We start from the raw sequence: 17,804 nt of genomic DNA, 5'->3' as shown, positions 1-17,804 counted from the left end.
CTGATAGTGAATTTGCTCACTCTGCATTGGCAAGGAATCATTCTTACCTTTTAGGAGTATTTATTAGGCTCTTGAAGTGATTGGTTAAAGTGTGAGCTGAAATGTAGGCTGAGTATTGTATGTAAATTGTTCTAAATTTCGTTATTAAATGAGCCATCATTGAACCTTTATTCATTAAACTAATAATTGAAGTAACACTATTGAAAGTAACAGTCTCCCCACACAGTTTTTGTGTAGTTTAAATTTTTTTTGAACAGTTCCTTTATCACATTTATTGTGATCTGTTTTACTTGTGTCACAGCCAGAAAAAAATTTAGGACCAGGGAAGTTACGAATGTTTGGAAGTGTGGATCATCTCAGCAAGGCATTCACTTTGTTACCAAATATTTTGAATTTGTCACATTTTTTTATAGTACTTTGCTACAATGTTTCTTATTTTTGATTGTTCAGTACTGTCTGAACTGACTAAAAAATGAAAACAGGAGAGGGAGAATTGTGGTGTTGTTGAGTTCACAATAGTGGAATAGCGTAGCAGCAGCAGAATTTTGAAACACTACTGATGGTGTCAAAAATACACACTGATGAATGCAGGCAGTAGAATGAATTGTGTCTTGTAGCCCTTTTTTTCTGAGTTGCTAGAAGGATTGGCCCAATGGAATATTTTTATTTAGGATTTTTAAGCATGCCACTAAAACAGTGAAAGGTCTCCCGTTTAGTTAGGTATCCATTTACATGTGTTCTGTAAAGTGTATTTATTATTATGTAAATGTGAACATATAATTTTAAATGGCGCATATGATCAGTTCTGATGCAATACTGATACTGCAGAAATTGAATGACTCTTATCACCAATGGTGACTTACTCTGGTTTTCCTTATGGGTAGAGATGAAAGTAATGAAAAATCTGTTTGTGTGTATTTCTATGTACATAATCATTCTATATCTATGTGCTAAATGAATTTATCATGCACCTTTGACAGCCTCACCTTCTTCCTGCTTGCTAATCTGCCTCCCTGAGGACCTGTGCTAACATTCTGTGCTACCAAGCAGCTTCAATCAGCATTTATTTTTCTCCTTCAGTCAGCCTACCAAAAATATCTCCTCTTTGCTCCACCAAATTCCTGGTTAGAGCTCAAATGAATTTCTGATATGGACAATTTACAATATTTTTAGGCAGGCACAACACCTCAGACTTAGTATCTTTTTATTAGGCAAGTATTAAACTGGATTTCTTGGTTTCAAAAATAGTGATTTTGGCTTTTTCCTCTTGGTACGATTCAGGTTTGGGTCTTTAAATCTTGACAGTTGTAGCAGAAAAAGTATTTTTATTTGCAAACCTATACCAAAGAGAAGCTCCTGTATATTCGGAGAGCTGCAAGTTATTGAGGCTTTTAGGTATCATATGGAAATAATAGCAAGTGCTTAAACCTTGGCAATTTCCCCACATAGATAGTGCTGAGCCTGTACCACATCAGCAATGAGAGGCCTATGATGCATGTGTTTCTGAGGTATCTCTACAGATATATACATGGGTATATTGGTGACCTAACTCATCAAAGAGGCCACACACAGAACAATGGTGGAAGGCACTGAGGAGTGGAGGGGTGTAGGTTAATGCAGAATTTCCTTAGGTCTCCTAAATTGCTCCAACTGGCACCTTTATTTTTATAGGCAGTCAGGTTATATATATTACAAGAAGGAAGTACTCGTCTAGGAAGGAAAACTACTTGATTAAAACCATATTCCACCTTTCTTTTTTTTTTCCCTAACTGAAAACGTAGAACTTTTACATCCTCTTATACTGCTGTGAACAATTTTTTCCTGCCATTCTTTCTGCCTATGGGAATAAAGGAAGTAAAGTATTTTGAAAGGATCTGACTGCCATAATAGAAAATTTTAAACTAAAATGCAAACCATGGGCCACATGCTACCTTTTGGCAGATAAACCCTGGGGAGTGCAAAGCTTGCATAATTCAAAGGCAAATCTCAGGGGGAGGGGAGTAGATCAAGAGAGAGGGGTTTGAGTCGCAGCCAGTGGGGGAAGGGAGCTGCAGCCAGGAGAAGCAAGGCAAAGGATCCAGTATCCCTGCTGGCAGGTTGGTGCACTGCTCATTCTGCAGAGACCATTCCTTCCTCCTCCTCTTCCCTTCCAAGCATTTTGGTAGTGCTGTCATTGACTCTGCTCCGTGTGTGTTTTGCTGAAGGAGATGGCAGCTGCAGAGGGAAGTTGCTGTTCAGTGGGCAAGCGGTAAATATCTTGGTGAAAAACACTGCCTTTGCCAGCAGAGCTCTGCTGTGTCACTGCATTCTGTTGACTTGCTCTTGAGCACCATGTTTTGATCTGTGGAACTCCCAATAACAAGATCTGCTGTGGAAGGGCTCTTTTTTTGCCCGGATGGAAGGGGCATGGAGTCATTTAGCACAGACAAATGTCATCCAGCTGTTCTGGAGAGAATTCTCAGCACCTTCTTATCACAAATTCTGCTCTCCTTTTGCTATAGCTGTCCAAGAATGGAGTGAAAAAAAAAAAGTAGAATTAGATCTAAGTCACTCAGACATGTGACTGATTAGGAGCTGCAGCACAATCCATACAAAATAATTTGTATCTAGAACTGATTGGTGGGTATTTCATCAGTGTTGGTCAGAAGAACAGAAATTCCTCCTGTCTCTGGTTTAGTGTAAGAAAGGATGACATGAATGTGGCCTGCCCCCAGTTACTACTTAAAAGTCCATTTCTTCACTGATATCCCTATGTAGTTAGTATAAACACTGGATAAAAGCAAAGAAAAGAAACAAAGTTAGTAGCAGAAAGATGAGATATTATTTGGAGAATGCATCCTTGATTTGTACAGGAAGTACAAATTGTATTTGTACATAGAATTTGTACTTCCCTACCCTTCAAGGAGCACCCTGAATTTTATACCATGCTTATCAAAAAGCCACATTTGAAAAAAAAACCAACAAAATCAAAACCATCTGATATGATCTTTGAAGTCAGCAATTAAGGAAGACCAATAATTTTTAAATTAGCAATAATATCTCTAAAAACGCTAGACTAAGACTCATTAAATAATCCCCATGAGTGATTTGCTTTTAGCCTTAGATGATTCTATTGTTTTGTACTTCTTGCTCTGAAGAGATGGTGCATTTTTGTTACATGAAGGCGATATGTTTAACATTAGGAAGCAAGCTTTCTCCATTTTTTGGCACCTTTCTTTCTATTGATGTTATTTCATTTCCATATGAACTGAGGAGTTTCAAAAATTATAAAGAATCAGCTTTGACATAGCATTTGGCTTGTTATTTGAATGTGCCACTTCTGATTATATATATAAAAAAGATAATTCTTTCATTTTCAGTTTTAAAGCATATGGGATAAATTATTTCATGGATAATAGCTTTTAAATGTTATTTAAGATTAATATATTTGGGTAAATTTTATACATCTTAGGTGTATCTCTTATGGGTCTTATTTTACTTTTAAATATTTACAGTTTGAAAGGCTTCTGTGCCCAAAAGAAGTTACAAGGATGTTTAGTTTACATGACCTCAGTTTCATGACAGCAGTAGCAGATCTGATATCTTATCCCAGAGAAAGCATTTTTGGCCTCTTCTTTAGGTCTGGTCGTGGTGGGAGTTAATAGCATATTTCAGCTCTAACTTAGCTGGAGAACCCTGACAACAGTGAATCTTTCACAGAGTATGAACACGATTTGTATTTATAACATAGTTAACGTTTATGAAATAGTTGGGAAAATGATCAATCTGGATTTGGCAGGTTGGGCAACAGTCTTTGTTGTGTCTGTGATGAGTTTTATGATGTAGGGTAAAATGGTTAAAAAGTAACTGTCACAGAGCAGTAAATATCCATGTGCTGTATTCGGTAAGTAACAAATTCATGCAGGCAACATTCAAAGTTACTGTAGAAACCATCTTTGAGTTGTCTCTGGCTGCAAGTGTGCTGCACAGATGTCATGTTTGGTGTTGTACAGCACGGGAACAGTGGCGAAAGCCAAAGAAATGTTTAACATTGGTCTCATTTTAATTTCCAATCTGTATTAAAATACCCTTGTATGGAACTGGAATTAAGAAGGTTGTATTTAAAGGATTGTACAGTGATTTAATGGCTAAGGAGATGTGGACTTGGCAATGCATCCAAGCCCATGCCTTGATCTTTTCCTGGGGTGGTACCCGTGGTAGGAGTGTGTAACAGAGGCAGGGCCTCCTGTGAGGGCAGGTACCACTGCTCAATGAAAGCAACTTGTCTGGGCATCGGGACTCTCCCATGAAAGGATGCAGTATTTCCTTCTGGTGAAAGGAGCATTAAATAACAGGAGCACCACTCCTGCCACCGGTTTGTATCAGTTACCTATTAGTTCTCACATCTCTGCTCCCACTGTGACCTGTTTGTGGTGTTGGAGTAAATGAGCAAAATGAGCATAAGCAAGTGCTTACTGCGATTGTCTGGCAGGCGTGGCACACCTTTGATTCCATTCAGCCTGGAGTTTGATGTGATGAATGGGGATTTATTGCCCTTAGTCTTAACTTACGTATTTACTACAATGCTTACAGCCAGCCATGAAAAATATTCAGCTGGGTTTTGATCCAGAAAAATATTTGACCTTGTTCTCTTTTAGTCTTCATTACAGGATAGATTCTAATTTTACCTGCTGATTCTGCTTCTCTATCCAGTAGGAAAAGGAGAGATAATTTAGAGTTAATTAAATTAGGACTGGGATGCTCCATGTATAAGGATTTTAAAAACTGGCAGGAACTAGTAAAGTTTTTTGGAAGGAGGTAACACATGTGGATTAGTTCTTCAGCTCTGAGTGCTTTTTTCCCTCAGCCTTTGATTGAAGTTCAAGGGATAGAAATTTTCAGCGCAATCAGTTCCCTCACCTCTTGCTTGACCTGTCCTGGGGATCTATAAGAGCCAGAGAGGTCTTGAGACCCCCTGAGCTCCTTACATTTTGTGCCTGGCTGGTCAGTCTTAGCTGACATATTTCTTGGCCTGTATTAAATAAGAAAGAGTAATAGAAAGGTAAATAAGGTATGGATAAAAGTATATTTATAATGCTTCAAAAATAACTCATTTTGATATAAGTTGTTTCTATTTTTAAACTACTTTTTCCTCTTCCGTATGTGGAAAGGATGAGATATACTTGTATATAATAGCAACAGTTATACACCAAGTCATTTAGCCTTGAAAGAAACATGGAAGTGAACAGGCTACAGGAATTTTTTGTGTCATCAACATGCTTTGATTATTTGCAGCCTCTCTGTGCTGTCCGAATGGTCTCTGGTCTCTGTATTGACTTTCATAGTAATTGGGAAATGAAACATTTTTGTCTGGAATATTTTCATTCTATGTGCTTGTTGCAGCCCAGGGTGTCTAAACTAGGCATCAGTGTTCCCACTGTGGCCGTAGATGTGTATAGTGTTTACTTAACAAAATTTGTTATTTTAGTTATTAGTTATATTTGATAAATAGCTGCTGCGTGAGTGAGATAGCTTGTGGTCGTGCCAGAGGTGTTTTCCTCAAGCAGTTATCTAAAAGTCAAGTCTCAGTTAAATGCTACAGTCTATTAAATACAAAAATAATAAACAAAAAGTTCATTTGTTGCAGTAGAAAACCCTGAGATAGCATTTCACCTATAGTTTGGAAACAACAAGTTTGGTCTTGCAGGTAGTAGTTATGAGAGTTTAAATAAATGTATTTCATAGCTTAAGAAAAGGAGTTGTTTATTTCTTTTTCACAATTGTTACAGATTCTGAAAGGTGATCAGAGCAGACAGTTTAAAAACCACTACATTTTGGATTTTGACATCTGTGTATTAACCTCCTTCAGATTGAACTGTTTTATTTTAATGAAGCTTTTTCATTTAATAAATAGAGATGACATCAATGTTTAGGAAATTCTGTGGACTGTTAACAGATTGGAATTGGTTGCTTTTTTCCAGAGGAAGAAGTTTAATATTAAAAAAATTGAGATTGTTTAGCTATTTAGAGAAGCAAATGAATAATGGCAGAAATTGAACTTTGAGGGTATTGTGCATGGCAGTGCCACTATTTTCTCTGTGATAATTACTGATTTGAAATTAAAGCACTGAGTTGCTCTCTTGAAATCTTTAGCTGTCATAAAAAAGAGAAGGGGGAAGCAATTTTGGTTGTGGTGCTCAAATAAAACAGAAACTTGTATTTTAGAAAACTAATTCCAGGGCAGCTTAGGCTTTTGCTTGTATTGACTCCAGTTTTATTTGCAGGTCCTTAAATTGGTCTTTACTCACCTTTTAGACTCTTTTGCCTTTTTATTTTGTCAGTCTCTTTGAAGTACTACCAGACCTGTTTTTGCAGTTCTAGTGCTTTTTATCTGCTTCTTTCCAGTAGCCAAAGATTTAGGTGTTTTGAATGAGCACATCAGTGTTCCAGACAGAGATACTGTTTGAAATTATCCATGAGCCCAGAGCCTCTGAACATTATTGAGTGACATTTGTTTCTGTTGGTTGTGTCTGCTCTGACTAACTGGTTTCTTTCAGATTGGCAGCTGGGATTACACTGCAGTAGATGGACAGCTGTATGAGCTGGAGATTGCAGCCAGGCCGGGCTGTGCCTCTGTTTAATATGCCTGGAATGTATATATTCAGACTGGGGCAACTTGCATGGCCCTGAGGGACTTCTATTTGTATTCTCACAAACTGTGATTACTTCCTGTTTTATTTTAATGAGTACCATGTAATTGTCACACTGATTTGTCTGGACAAAAAGACTTTGTTTTTTCTTTTTTCTCACAGAAAATTCCTTCATGTAGTTTAAGAGCTGGTTTAGTGGTTCTGTTTGTAAAGATGTGTTTGGAAGGCATCCTATGCAGTTCTCCTTTCTCCACTTCTCTGATGTGAACAGGATAATGTATTATTCATGTATTGATTTCAAACAGCTCAAGGAAAAGAAAGTAATCCTGCTTAGGGTAACCCCTTCCCATCCATATATCTGTAATGTAGATGTTATAAACAACAAGTGGTTAGACCAGTAACCCATCTCCAGACAACTCTGGTATTTTCAGAACTCAGATATTTTCTGGTATTTTCAGGCAGAAGGAGGTGAAACTGGAGGGTGATAAGAATAAAATAAATATATTACACAGCAGATACATTTCTTACAAGGAAGATAAAAATAAGGAAGAAAAAAAAAGCTGAATTTCTATTTGATGGCTTTAATTTCTCCATGTATCTGTAGTTTTTTTGTGTTATGAGGCCCACACTTTTGTTACGGACCTCGCTAACACACAGGCAAAAGTTTTGCACTTTTTGCTCCATCCCAAGTTGCTCATGTGCCCTAATAAGGCCCCCCTCTGCGGGCTGCTGACAGTATTTCTGCCCACGCTTTGGCTCTGGAGCCATAACCCTGAGGGGCTGGGCTTGGAGCTGTACGTGCATTAGTGGGCAGCAACAGGCACCTTCTGCATTCTGTTGGGTTAGCAGAGGGTACATCACAAACATTTTGCAATCAAGTTTAATGATACCTAGAGAACAATAGGTAACTCTTGGTCTTGTGGTGTCTTTTCCTTTCCTTTTCTTCTGCTCCATTCTCTTCCCTGCTATTTGTTAGATTTCAAAGCTAGCACACACAATTTTCTTAAAGCAGTATATTAAGTGAATGGTGCAATGAGAAAACAAAATATGGAAGTGATTCAGAACAAAATGTTTGATTTGTGAAGTCAAAACAAGAGAAATAACTTTCTGGTTTGACATGAAGAAACTAGACTGCTCATTTTATTTTTAAAATAGCAAATGGGAGTGTGTGAATTTATGATACTAACATTTGAGTGCTGTATTTTTTCCTTGGGTCAAGTGTAGTGCAATATCCCCAGGGCAGGTGTACAGTCAGCCAGCGTATACATTGCCTCTGTTAGAAAAGCATTTTGCCCATTTTTCACGATCTTGATCTAATGGGGATTGTTAGGAAACAAGGGAGATGGTACTACAAAGAGCTTCTCTTTATAATCTTGTGCCTTTTTTCAGCAATTTTATCTATTGTTATGAATTGTGCTTGCTCTCTGGCTAGTGTTATCTGTGTTCCTGTAGTCCTAGGGGAATGTAAATAAGAATATGTCTGTAGGGGTGTAAGTGGCTCTTTCTGATCACTTGTTACCGGAGCTGGATTTTAATCACTGTCCATGGAGCTTCTTGGTTGGCCGCTGAGCCATTCAACTTCCCTGTCAAACAGTCTGTGTTCTCTGATGCTCTAAAGCAACATCTGGGTGGAAGGAAGGGGAAAGCAAGTAATCATAGTTGCTCATCACTCAAGCCAATAGAAATCACTGAGGAACATGTGTGTAAACCTTTTTGAATATTGAAAAGTGAGGTAGAAGTGGCAGAGTGCCAAAATAATTACTTTTGCAAGGGCTGTTATTTTCTGGATGTAAATACTGGGCAGAAAGATGGAGGATGAACCCGAAACGTTTTCTGTCCCTGACATGTGTGCTGAAAGAATATATATTACAATGCATGCTGTTATTTCACCTGGGGTTTCAAATGTTTGGCAACTAAATCGTGGAGATTTGGGAAGTAACTGGGAATACTTTGGAGCAGAACTGTAAAGGAGCAGAGAGCAGCCTCTTTGTAGCAAATGAAGGAGTTGTAGCTTGTTGTACCCTCAGACCAAGGCATGCATTTTAACGTGGGTGTGCTGTGCCCCTGGACTCCTCAGTTTGGTGTTTTGTGTCAGAGGAGGCATGATGAAAGCAACTCTGAGCTAGTCCCTTTAAAGGTCTTTAAATCTGGACTTAAATGGTGTATGTCTTGCCTTTTAACTGTTATGGGCCTTCATTTGAGAATTTGAGTTCAAAACTGGAGACCGTTTCATTCTTTCTCTGTGACACTCACTGCAGCTCCCCCTCCACCCACCCCCCTCATATTTAATTTTATAGTTCTTTCAGACATAAACATGAAAAAAAAGCAATTTTGACTTAGTTTCTGAGTGTTGCTGCAAAGAAAAGTAACAAACATCTGTTTTTACCTTAACTGCATCCATATGTTCAACCTCCCCATCACCCTCCTTCCCAAAAAATTTACAGCCGTATTTGATGGGTACTGCATATTGTTGAATTAACTTTCTTCACAGTTAGATGAGAGGGTAAGTTCAGAGACTGGAAATAGCCATACTAAACAGTGGCCAGGAACTACATTATAGCTAAGCCAAGTTTTCAAGCTCTTTACTTTCCTTCTTTCAATTGGTTTCCCTATTCTCCTTTTCCCCTTCCCACGCCCTGAGAGAAGATGAGATGATCTGGGAGGCTTTTTAGGAATGGGTAAAATTAGTTAAATATTAACTTATGAAATTTGCCTATGGCTTTCATGCTTCTAAATAATTAACATTCAAAATACAGTGTTACATAAGTATGTGTTTGGGATGCATACTGTGTGAATTATTGTAAAGGGTTGCTTGCTTACCTTGTTTCATTTTATTGCTTCTTGTAGCATCTGGAACAATTCTGGCCTTACCAAAATTTTTGGTTTGTAGATGATTAACAGGAAAATGGCTGTTTTATTTAGGTATTTGGAAAACAGTGAAATAAAATGAGAAATGATACTGGTTTTTACTTTGCAGCACACATCTTGCTTTCAGCGATAAGAGTTTGTCAAGCTAAAAATGTCTTTCAAACAAAGGTTATGTATGTCTTACCAGTTATATGGTGTCCTTAATAGATGTGAAATTGGTTGTGCAAATTTCCCAAATGTTTCTGCCTACAGTCATGTAAATGGCTGTGTGCTCCAGAGGAATCCAGCAGTGTGAGAACATATGCCCTTCCTCTACTGCTGGAGGAGCTGTCTGTCTTAGTAATACTGACTGATGCTGGTAATAATTATTTTCAAGAATGTTCCATTAGAGGCTGGGCTATAATTCATTAGAAGGGAAGTGGATGATGGCTTTCTGACTGATGGGCATTTTACTGTATTTTCTCAGGTGAGTGGTAGGTAGGTTCTTTTCTTCAAAGGAGATGCTAATTATATCTCATGAGAAAAAGATCCTGATTTTTTTTGACAAGTTGAACAAAAGTCTTGAGTGGCATCTCGTGGCTCTTTCTGCTGTTACGTAAATTGAGAGATGGGGATTGATTCCATCTCCACCATCACATTTCTGCTGACAGAGGGAGGTCATCTTGCATCCTTCTGTATGTGATCCTTCTGACTGAGACATCAGAATGTGGAGCTGACATCTGGATTGACTTTGAATACAATCTGGGAAAAGGAAGGAACCATTTGGGCTTGCTAGTACACTCTCTTGGTCATCATTACAAAATGTGGAAACTAAAAAGAGAAACCTTTACTTTTTTTTTTTCATGGTAACCAGAAAGAATGCAGAAGATTTTTTTCTGAAGTCTAGCCACTATGTCTAGACACATTTGTCCAAGTGTTGTTGCCTTTACTCAACAGTTCTTCAAATTTCTTTTGGATTCCTGAAGACACCAGTAAAGACGACAAACTCAAGCTAGATCATAAACAGTGTCCATTAAGACTGAAAATGGAGAATTTGCAATCCTCTGAGGCAGAATTTGCAATCCTCTGAGGCAGAATTTGCAATCCTCTTTGGCAAAGTCATTGTCCCACTGGTCAGCAGCTTCACCAGGTCTGACAGACTCTATGTGAAAACAGACAGTGCCTCCTTGACTGGCGGGTTGAGTACACTATTTTATACTTGATCTAGGTCAGTTTGAGCTCTTGTAATGATGAATATATTTGAAATACTATGCATCATTATGTGATATCTTGTGTCTCTTCTTATTGTTTTCCCTCACTGTTGGCACCATGTAAGTGTATAGTTTCCAGAGGTAGCATTGGGCATTAAAAGACATACCAGATTTCAAGACTGAGATAAAAATTCTGACTATTTAAATGCTGAACATGAGGATTTGGGAATGAAAGTTTCTGTATTGATCATAAGTCAATATACAAGGAAATTAATAAATCTAAAGCTCATTATTTCCTTGCTTTATTTATTCTCAGTTCTAAAAGAAATGCATGGGAGTTGTGTTTCAAGAATATTTTATCCTTTATTTGGTTCTACCCCCAATGCAGGGCAGAATTCCCATTTGCTGGTAAAAATATGCTGCTTAATCTGCAAGTAAGTTTGGGCACACCTTTTTAAAATCTGGATGTTTTGAAACAAACAGCATTTTATGGAGAGGGTAGGGCTGCTGACCAGTTCCTTTGTTAATGCCTCATGTCATAAGAGACATCAAAGTTTTTGTGATTCCCTTGATATCTTGAGTCACAAACCCCCAGATTTGAATTTTAATGTAGCATGTCTCATCAGCAGGAAGGAGACTCGTGTGGTCTTACTGAGCTTTAGTGTTTCATGAGTCTGATACTGCTGTCCCTCAAAAGCTGCTCACTGCATCACACTGTGTGTATGTCAGATTTCAGCCATCTTTTTGATAACTTACTTATTCACCAGTTCTTTGAAGATTATGGTCCTTCGCAGAGTGGGCAAAAGTGTCAGAATCTGTTCACAGACTAATTTCAACTCCTGCTCTTGTGAGTTCACGTATTTCAAAAGCCCTGCCAAATATAATAAGGTCAAGTGTTTTGGATGGCATATATACTATCAAAAGGATGATTATTTTAAGGTCTCAGGTGCATTCTACTTTTGGCTTTGTTACTTTCGTAACAGGAGAATGTCCTACTAATGGTCTTTGTAATTGTATAAAAATAGTTGTTTGTAAGAATAAGGCCAGCATAAGTGTTATTCCATTTCAAAAATTTTAAGGAGTGGCCAAAATAGACCAGGAAATGTAAGTGTAAGGAGCATTGAGGAAGGTTGAACCATGAAAAAGAAGAAAAAATACCTGAGGCATCAGCCCATGTACAGCCTGCTAGCCCACAGCAAAGGCAAAGTGATTAGTTAAGCTCACAATGAAAGAGATATGAACGAAGCTGAATGATTTGAGATTTTCTGTATTATCAGCCTGTTTCTGTGCATGGTGCAGGGGGCCAAACTGACAAGAAGTAACTTGTTGAATTTTGGCTGCTTGATGTTATCTTTAAACCAGTGGGCCAGGAGGTGGCAGCATGGAAAATTAGTTGGACATGCCTAGGGCAAGAGGTACAAGTTCACAGGTTTCAGCATAATTCTTTTAAAGAAATCACTAAGCATAATGTTTTCATGTGAAATGAAAATGAAGAAAGTACTGAAGCATGTTGCTGAAGATACAGATAAACTTAAAAAACCCCCTGTGTTATGCCTTCATGTTCTATAGTTTTGCTGTGGGTAATTTAATGCATCCTGGCATTGTTTGCTCTTCTTGAATAAATCTGGAAGTAAGAATAAAAGCTTGGTATTGCTTTCCTTCTAGTTACTGCTGTGAAATGAAGCAATGGAGTTTAATGTACAACACTTAATACCTGCAGAAACTTTTAAAAAATTAACTTTTGTTTTTGAATTATGATACAAACAGGATAAGCCAATGTTAGAAAGGAAAAATGGAGCCAATAAAGAGGGTTTCTGATTATAATAGCTTGTTTCTGTTTAATATCATTGAGCAGGATGAGGTTTTGCAGAGTTTCTCATGGAAATAGCATCCACAGTACTAAAATGATTACCTCATTCTTAGTACCAGTGCCAAGCACTTAGCCCCACAGTGAACACACGGGGTTGATTTTCAACATGAAACAAGCCAGAAGTGTGGAATGACATTTTCAGGTGACAGTTATGGTTCTATTGCCTGTAATTAGCACCTCTTAACATGCAAACCTGCCTGTGCCTTTTCCAGGCTGTGGAAGCTCAAATTCGAAGTTTTGGACAGACCCCTTCCCAACTGCTCATAGAACCACATCCTCCCCGAAGTTCTGCCATGCAGGTGGTAAGTGCCATGTTAACTCTTTGTGACCTGCCATTGTGCTCACTTCCTTCGCTACCTTACCTTTGCAGAACTGGACACTTTCACTTTGCTTTTATGTGGTTGTGGAATTATGTTACTAAAACCAGCAGATGAGTTACAATTTGGTAAGAGTTGCATGCAGTGCTTAACTATTCTTTTTATTTGTTGCAGAAAGGATTGCATTGATTTCTAATGTAGCTTTTTTTTGTCAGTGTAATCTAAGAACACTTCGTCAGTTGATTTTGTTAATACCATACCTGTACAGGTGAGAGCCAGTCATCGTGGAGACAATTTAGTTAATCTTTGGCAGATTCCCCAAGAAGCATGGATTTAGGAGGTGGAACTTCCTTGTCTTTTCCCCCAGGCACAGGTTTTCCCCTAAAACCAGGATTACTAGAAATTCATGAGCTGAAACTTACATAGCAAAGAATGTGACTAAATGTGTTTTGCAGTAAAGCTAGGGTGATAAAATCCAGGCAGGGAGCATTAACATGCTTTCCCTTTTACCTCTACTTGTGTCTAGTATAATTTTATTTTACAAGATATTATTACATTACTGATCACTTTTCATATCATGTTGTGTGCAGTCCTTGTGTTTAAATATAATTTGTGTTGTTGTAGGTCCAGAACTAAAGATGTTAAGTGATATTCTGACAAGTGGAGCAAATGGTCTGCTGATTCCCAAGGTTTTCAAAAGGTTACGTTCCCTTATTGTTAGGGTTGACATTTTACACTGCAATGCAAAACAAACCCAAAAACCAAAAATATGTCACACAGGACATGCAAGAAGAAAATATATCCTACTCAAGCAGACTAAAGTTATTAATTTTAAAACATATCTGAAGTGCAGAAGGTTTGAAAAGATTACTCAGAAACACAAAATGTTTCCAAAGGAGCTTACAAACCTTGTGATGCAGGAATCTCAGAAGTGTAAACTTCCTTGATAAACTGAGCTGCTGGCCTTTCTCAATTGCATCACGTGTTGTACCTGAGAGCTCCTCAGCTGCCTGTCCCTCATGCCCAGGTCCCAGGACAGCAGACACTGCAGGGACTTGTGTGTGTGTTTCAGAAGAGCCCTTCTAACAGGGTTGTTGGGGAGCCCAGGTACTCCCCTTCATGCAGCCACTTGCCATATGTGTGTCTGTCTGTCATGGTGCCATGCACTGAGCACTCACTCTAATTTAAAGGGATTTGTTTCAGGAAGAGGAGCAACTTGAGAAGTTGATTACTGACGTATTAGTCAGAGCCATTGTTATATAAATAAATTTGATACCAGAAAGCAGTTTGTGTGGTTTTATCATAATATTTTTCATGATGCTGAATTAGTGAAGATTTAATATGTAATAGAAGAAGTTAAAATCTAAGAAGTTAGCTGTTCCTAACTCCTGTGGTTTTTTGGGCTGGGATACATCCAGAAAAAAAAGCCCTTAGTTCTTCGCTTGCTGCTTTTGTGGGTATTAATTATGAAAACATTAACATGTTTTCATAATAGCACTATATTAAGTCATTTTAAAAGTATTCCTGGAGCTGAAATACAGTAAGAATATTTTTCCTGTCATAATTTTGAATTATTTCTTGTTGCATTATTTACTGAGTTTTGTTTTCGTGTGCGTGTGTGCATGAATACAGCTGAATTGGAAGTTGCCACGTGCTGTGTTAAGTGCACAAGCCATAATATACACCAGGTGTAGTAATTAGCAGTCACACGAAGGCTGCCTATTTGTCTGGTTTTGCTGCTGTTGCTGTATCCCCTTGTGTTTTCAACCATCAGATAGCTGGATTTAATTGAGGCCACATCAGATGAGGCATTACTGACACCTTTAATTGAATGAGCATCCAGGGAGGATTAACTCATAATATTGATTGGCTTTTAGCCACTTGCTCAGAAGGGTGTCTGGGTAGCTTATTAGTTGCTTTTATTTACACCTTTATGCAAGACTGTAAATAGGAATTCATAGAGCAATATGTTTTTCTAAGTACTCTTAATAACTTTTTTAAAAGGAGTGATAATAAAAATGCAAATGTATTTAATTTTTTTATTAGTTCTGTATAAATATACATTAAATGTATGCACTCACATACACATATATGTGATGAAATATTGCAGGTGGAGAATAGCCAAGGACACTTCATTAGTATTCTGATTTGGTTATTAGAAAATTACAAATACTTGAGCAATGTGGCTACTGGTGACCATGATAATTGTACCTCTGCATTTCAATGGGGTTCTCTTTTTTCAGATGTACCACACAGTTGTAAACCCATCAGATGTTGCTTTTTCTCCTCACGTTTGATATCCAGATCCTCAATATTTTGTTTTAATGTTTGCAGTAATCTTAGAGAGCTTAGTTAAAAAGTTAATAAACTTTTCAACTTACTAAACTAAAAAAACAAAAACCTAAAAAATTATGTTGAAAATGAGAATCTGGATTCATTCCCTCCCTTTAGCATTTCTGGAGACAATGCAGGATAATGTCTGTAATCACATCCACTTTGTATTCTTTACAAGTGCATTTAATTATGTTTGTCTTTTGAAACACATTTGCAGTGAAGTCTTCTACTTTGCATTCATAAATCTCTTTTTTTGTTCACCAGAAATATACACAGAACATATATCTAGTGTATGTGTGTATCTGTTTATTTGAATGTTCTTTCATGTTCTTGTCTGGCTTGTAAAGAATTACAGTCTGCCAATTTAATGCAACTTGAGACAATCTCTGGGAGCAGGAATTTCTTTTGCTCACTATTTTTTGTGTTTCCCTCCTGGTTTGGCATTGCTTTCCTTTACATGCTCTCTCTGCAGATATGAAGGAGAATTCCTTCAGAGAATTCCTTCAGGCAGAGATAGGTGACTGAAAACTCTTAGTTTAATCTGCTGTGATCTGTAGCTAAGTCTGTATATAGACACCCTGTGTACAACAAAGCCCTAAGATTAATAGGGTGCAGGCAGGGTTTTCTGCCTAAAATGTTCTTTCCACAAGCCTTTCCACTTATTATTGCATTTGCTTTTCTACTGCAGCTTCTATCGGATCTTGTGGGTTTTAATTCAATCTTCCTTCTCTGTCTCTTCTCCTCCCTGTGTTCTCTTTTCCCATGTGTTTGGGTTCTTGTCGTGTGCACTCAACAGTATCTCCTCCTGCAGAGCCCCTTGATGTTCACAGAGCAAGCCCAACAGGATGTTATCATGGTCCTGAAGTTCCCGTCCAACTCCCCGGTCACTCACGTGGCTGCCAACACCCAGCCTGGCCTGGCCACTCCTGCTGTGATCACGGTCACTGCGAACAGGCTCTTTGCTGTGAACAAGTGGCACAGCCTCCCTGGTAAGTACATTAAAGCAAGGAGCCTAAGAACCCCCTGCATCCAGCAGCACATCTCTTGTCTTGTCACAATTTGCCGTGCAATTGTTGTGGGTTTAAAGTGGAAAAGGCAAATTCAGTTCATTGGCACAGCAGGCTCTTCACATGCGGGCTTAGTTTCTCCTTGGAAAGGTAATCTGAGCTATTGCAGCAAGATATGCAGCACACCAAAGGTTTGTAAAAACAATGTGTTTCTTTCCAGGCCATCAGGCACCATGCAAGAAGACAAAAACAGTCTGTCACTATTTGGTCACAATAAAGGCACACTCTTCCTCTTAAATTTGTTGTTCTGTCTGTTGAGAGCCTGAACCATATCATGTCAAAGGCCATTTTAAAGCATATAGAACTTGCCTGAAATCTCCTCTGCCAGTTTTTTCTTGATTAGAAACTCGATATTCTGCTGTTAAAGCCACCCCATGACAATTAGAAAATAAAATATATGGGAAGTCTTATCTTAAACATCCCAAAGTTACGTAGGTGCTTATGTATTGTCAGTATGAAAGGAAAACAAAATAGCCATTTGCACAGCAATTAATAATATTCATTTTCCTTTAAAAGTGTGCTGTACTTGAGAATATAATTCTGCTTTTAATTCTTATATTCTTCAATCTTAAAGACATCCTTGACTATAACAGTCTTAGGCCCAAGCTGTCAAAGGAAGTTTATTTTGGTGCAGTGCAGTATATTTGGTCAAAGGCTTTTTAACAAAGGGGGGGAAAAGGACCTTCCACTAAAATAACTTAAGTAGAAGATACTCGCATCAGAGAAACACTTACATGGTTGAAATTCCTACTAAGAAATCTTGACCCATGGTCCTTGATTGCTTTTTGAAAGAAGCCAGATGACTCCCACACTTTTTCCTAATTCTTACAAATTACCTCTCAAATAGAAACATCTATGTATTATTTCACCCACCCACCCCAGAAACACTTCAAGAGAAAGGTGGGAAGGAAGGGAGGAAGGAAGACTTGTCTAAGATAACAAGTTGCAAGCAAGAACTATTTACAAGGCTCCTGAGATTTCTTTGAAAGGAGGATGACAGTATCCTCTCATAGCTTGGATGTGTGACAGTGGGCATATTATAGTCAAGGCTTTTAAAAAATGGCCTTTGTGAAGATACAACTCATGGGAAGAAGAAAATGCTCAAAAGTGGTAGGAGTTGGTTTTGATTTCAAGAGGATTCTGCTGGTTGATGATCTGTCAGCAAGCAACCATTTTGGTGAGTGCAATAATAACTGGTTTGAGTTGAACAGAGTTTTCAGATATTTCAGGCTTTTCCCTCACCTCTGAAAGGGAGAACAGTAAGCTGTGGTTTTGCGTTGCTATTTTTTATTTAGAGGCATTTTACACTTGTCTTGCCATTAGACAAACAGAAGCCAACCATAAATATTCAACAAAAAAATCACCTCACCCCACTTCTGTGAGAGCACACATCAGTTGCAGGCTGTTAATAGGGTACTGTGTTTAAGATATCTGTCTGTGGACTCCTGAGCCTTTGCTATTGTTGACTTCCAATTTTATACCAAAATGGGACCTCCTAGGATGAGAGGGCAGGTATCATTACTGCTCCA

At 38.2% G+C, this 17,804-nt stretch overlaps 1 protein-coding gene across 4 annotated transcripts in view; it reads left to right on the top strand.

Moving 5' to 3' along the window:
* Positions 1 to 17,804, top strand: part of LRBA (LPS responsive beige-like anchor protein) — a 367,373-nt gene that overhangs the window by 313,390 nt on the left and 36,179 nt on the right. For 3 of the 4 annotated variants that reach the window (XM_038136498.1, XM_038136496.1, XM_038136494.1), the window contains 2 exons: positions 12,770 to 12,859; positions 16,005 to 16,197. In XM_038136498.1, coding sequence (XP_037992426.1) covers positions 12,770 to 12,859; positions 16,005 to 16,197 — 283 coding nt within the window. The remainder of the gene's footprint in view (positions 1 to 12,769; positions 12,860 to 16,004; positions 16,198 to 17,804) is intronic. The other variant, XM_038136497.1, reaches the window with a different exon arrangement.

The sequence above is a fragment of the Motacilla alba genome, chromosome 4, assembly GCF_015832195.1.
Source record: "Motacilla alba alba isolate MOTALB_02 chromosome 4, Motacilla_alba_V1.0_pri, whole genome shotgun sequence".
Taxonomy (NCBI): Eukaryota; Metazoa; Chordata; class Aves; order Passeriformes; family Motacillidae; genus Motacilla; species Motacilla alba.
Note: the sequence above shows the minus strand (reverse complement) of the source record. Positions and strands in the feature narration are given on the sequence as shown.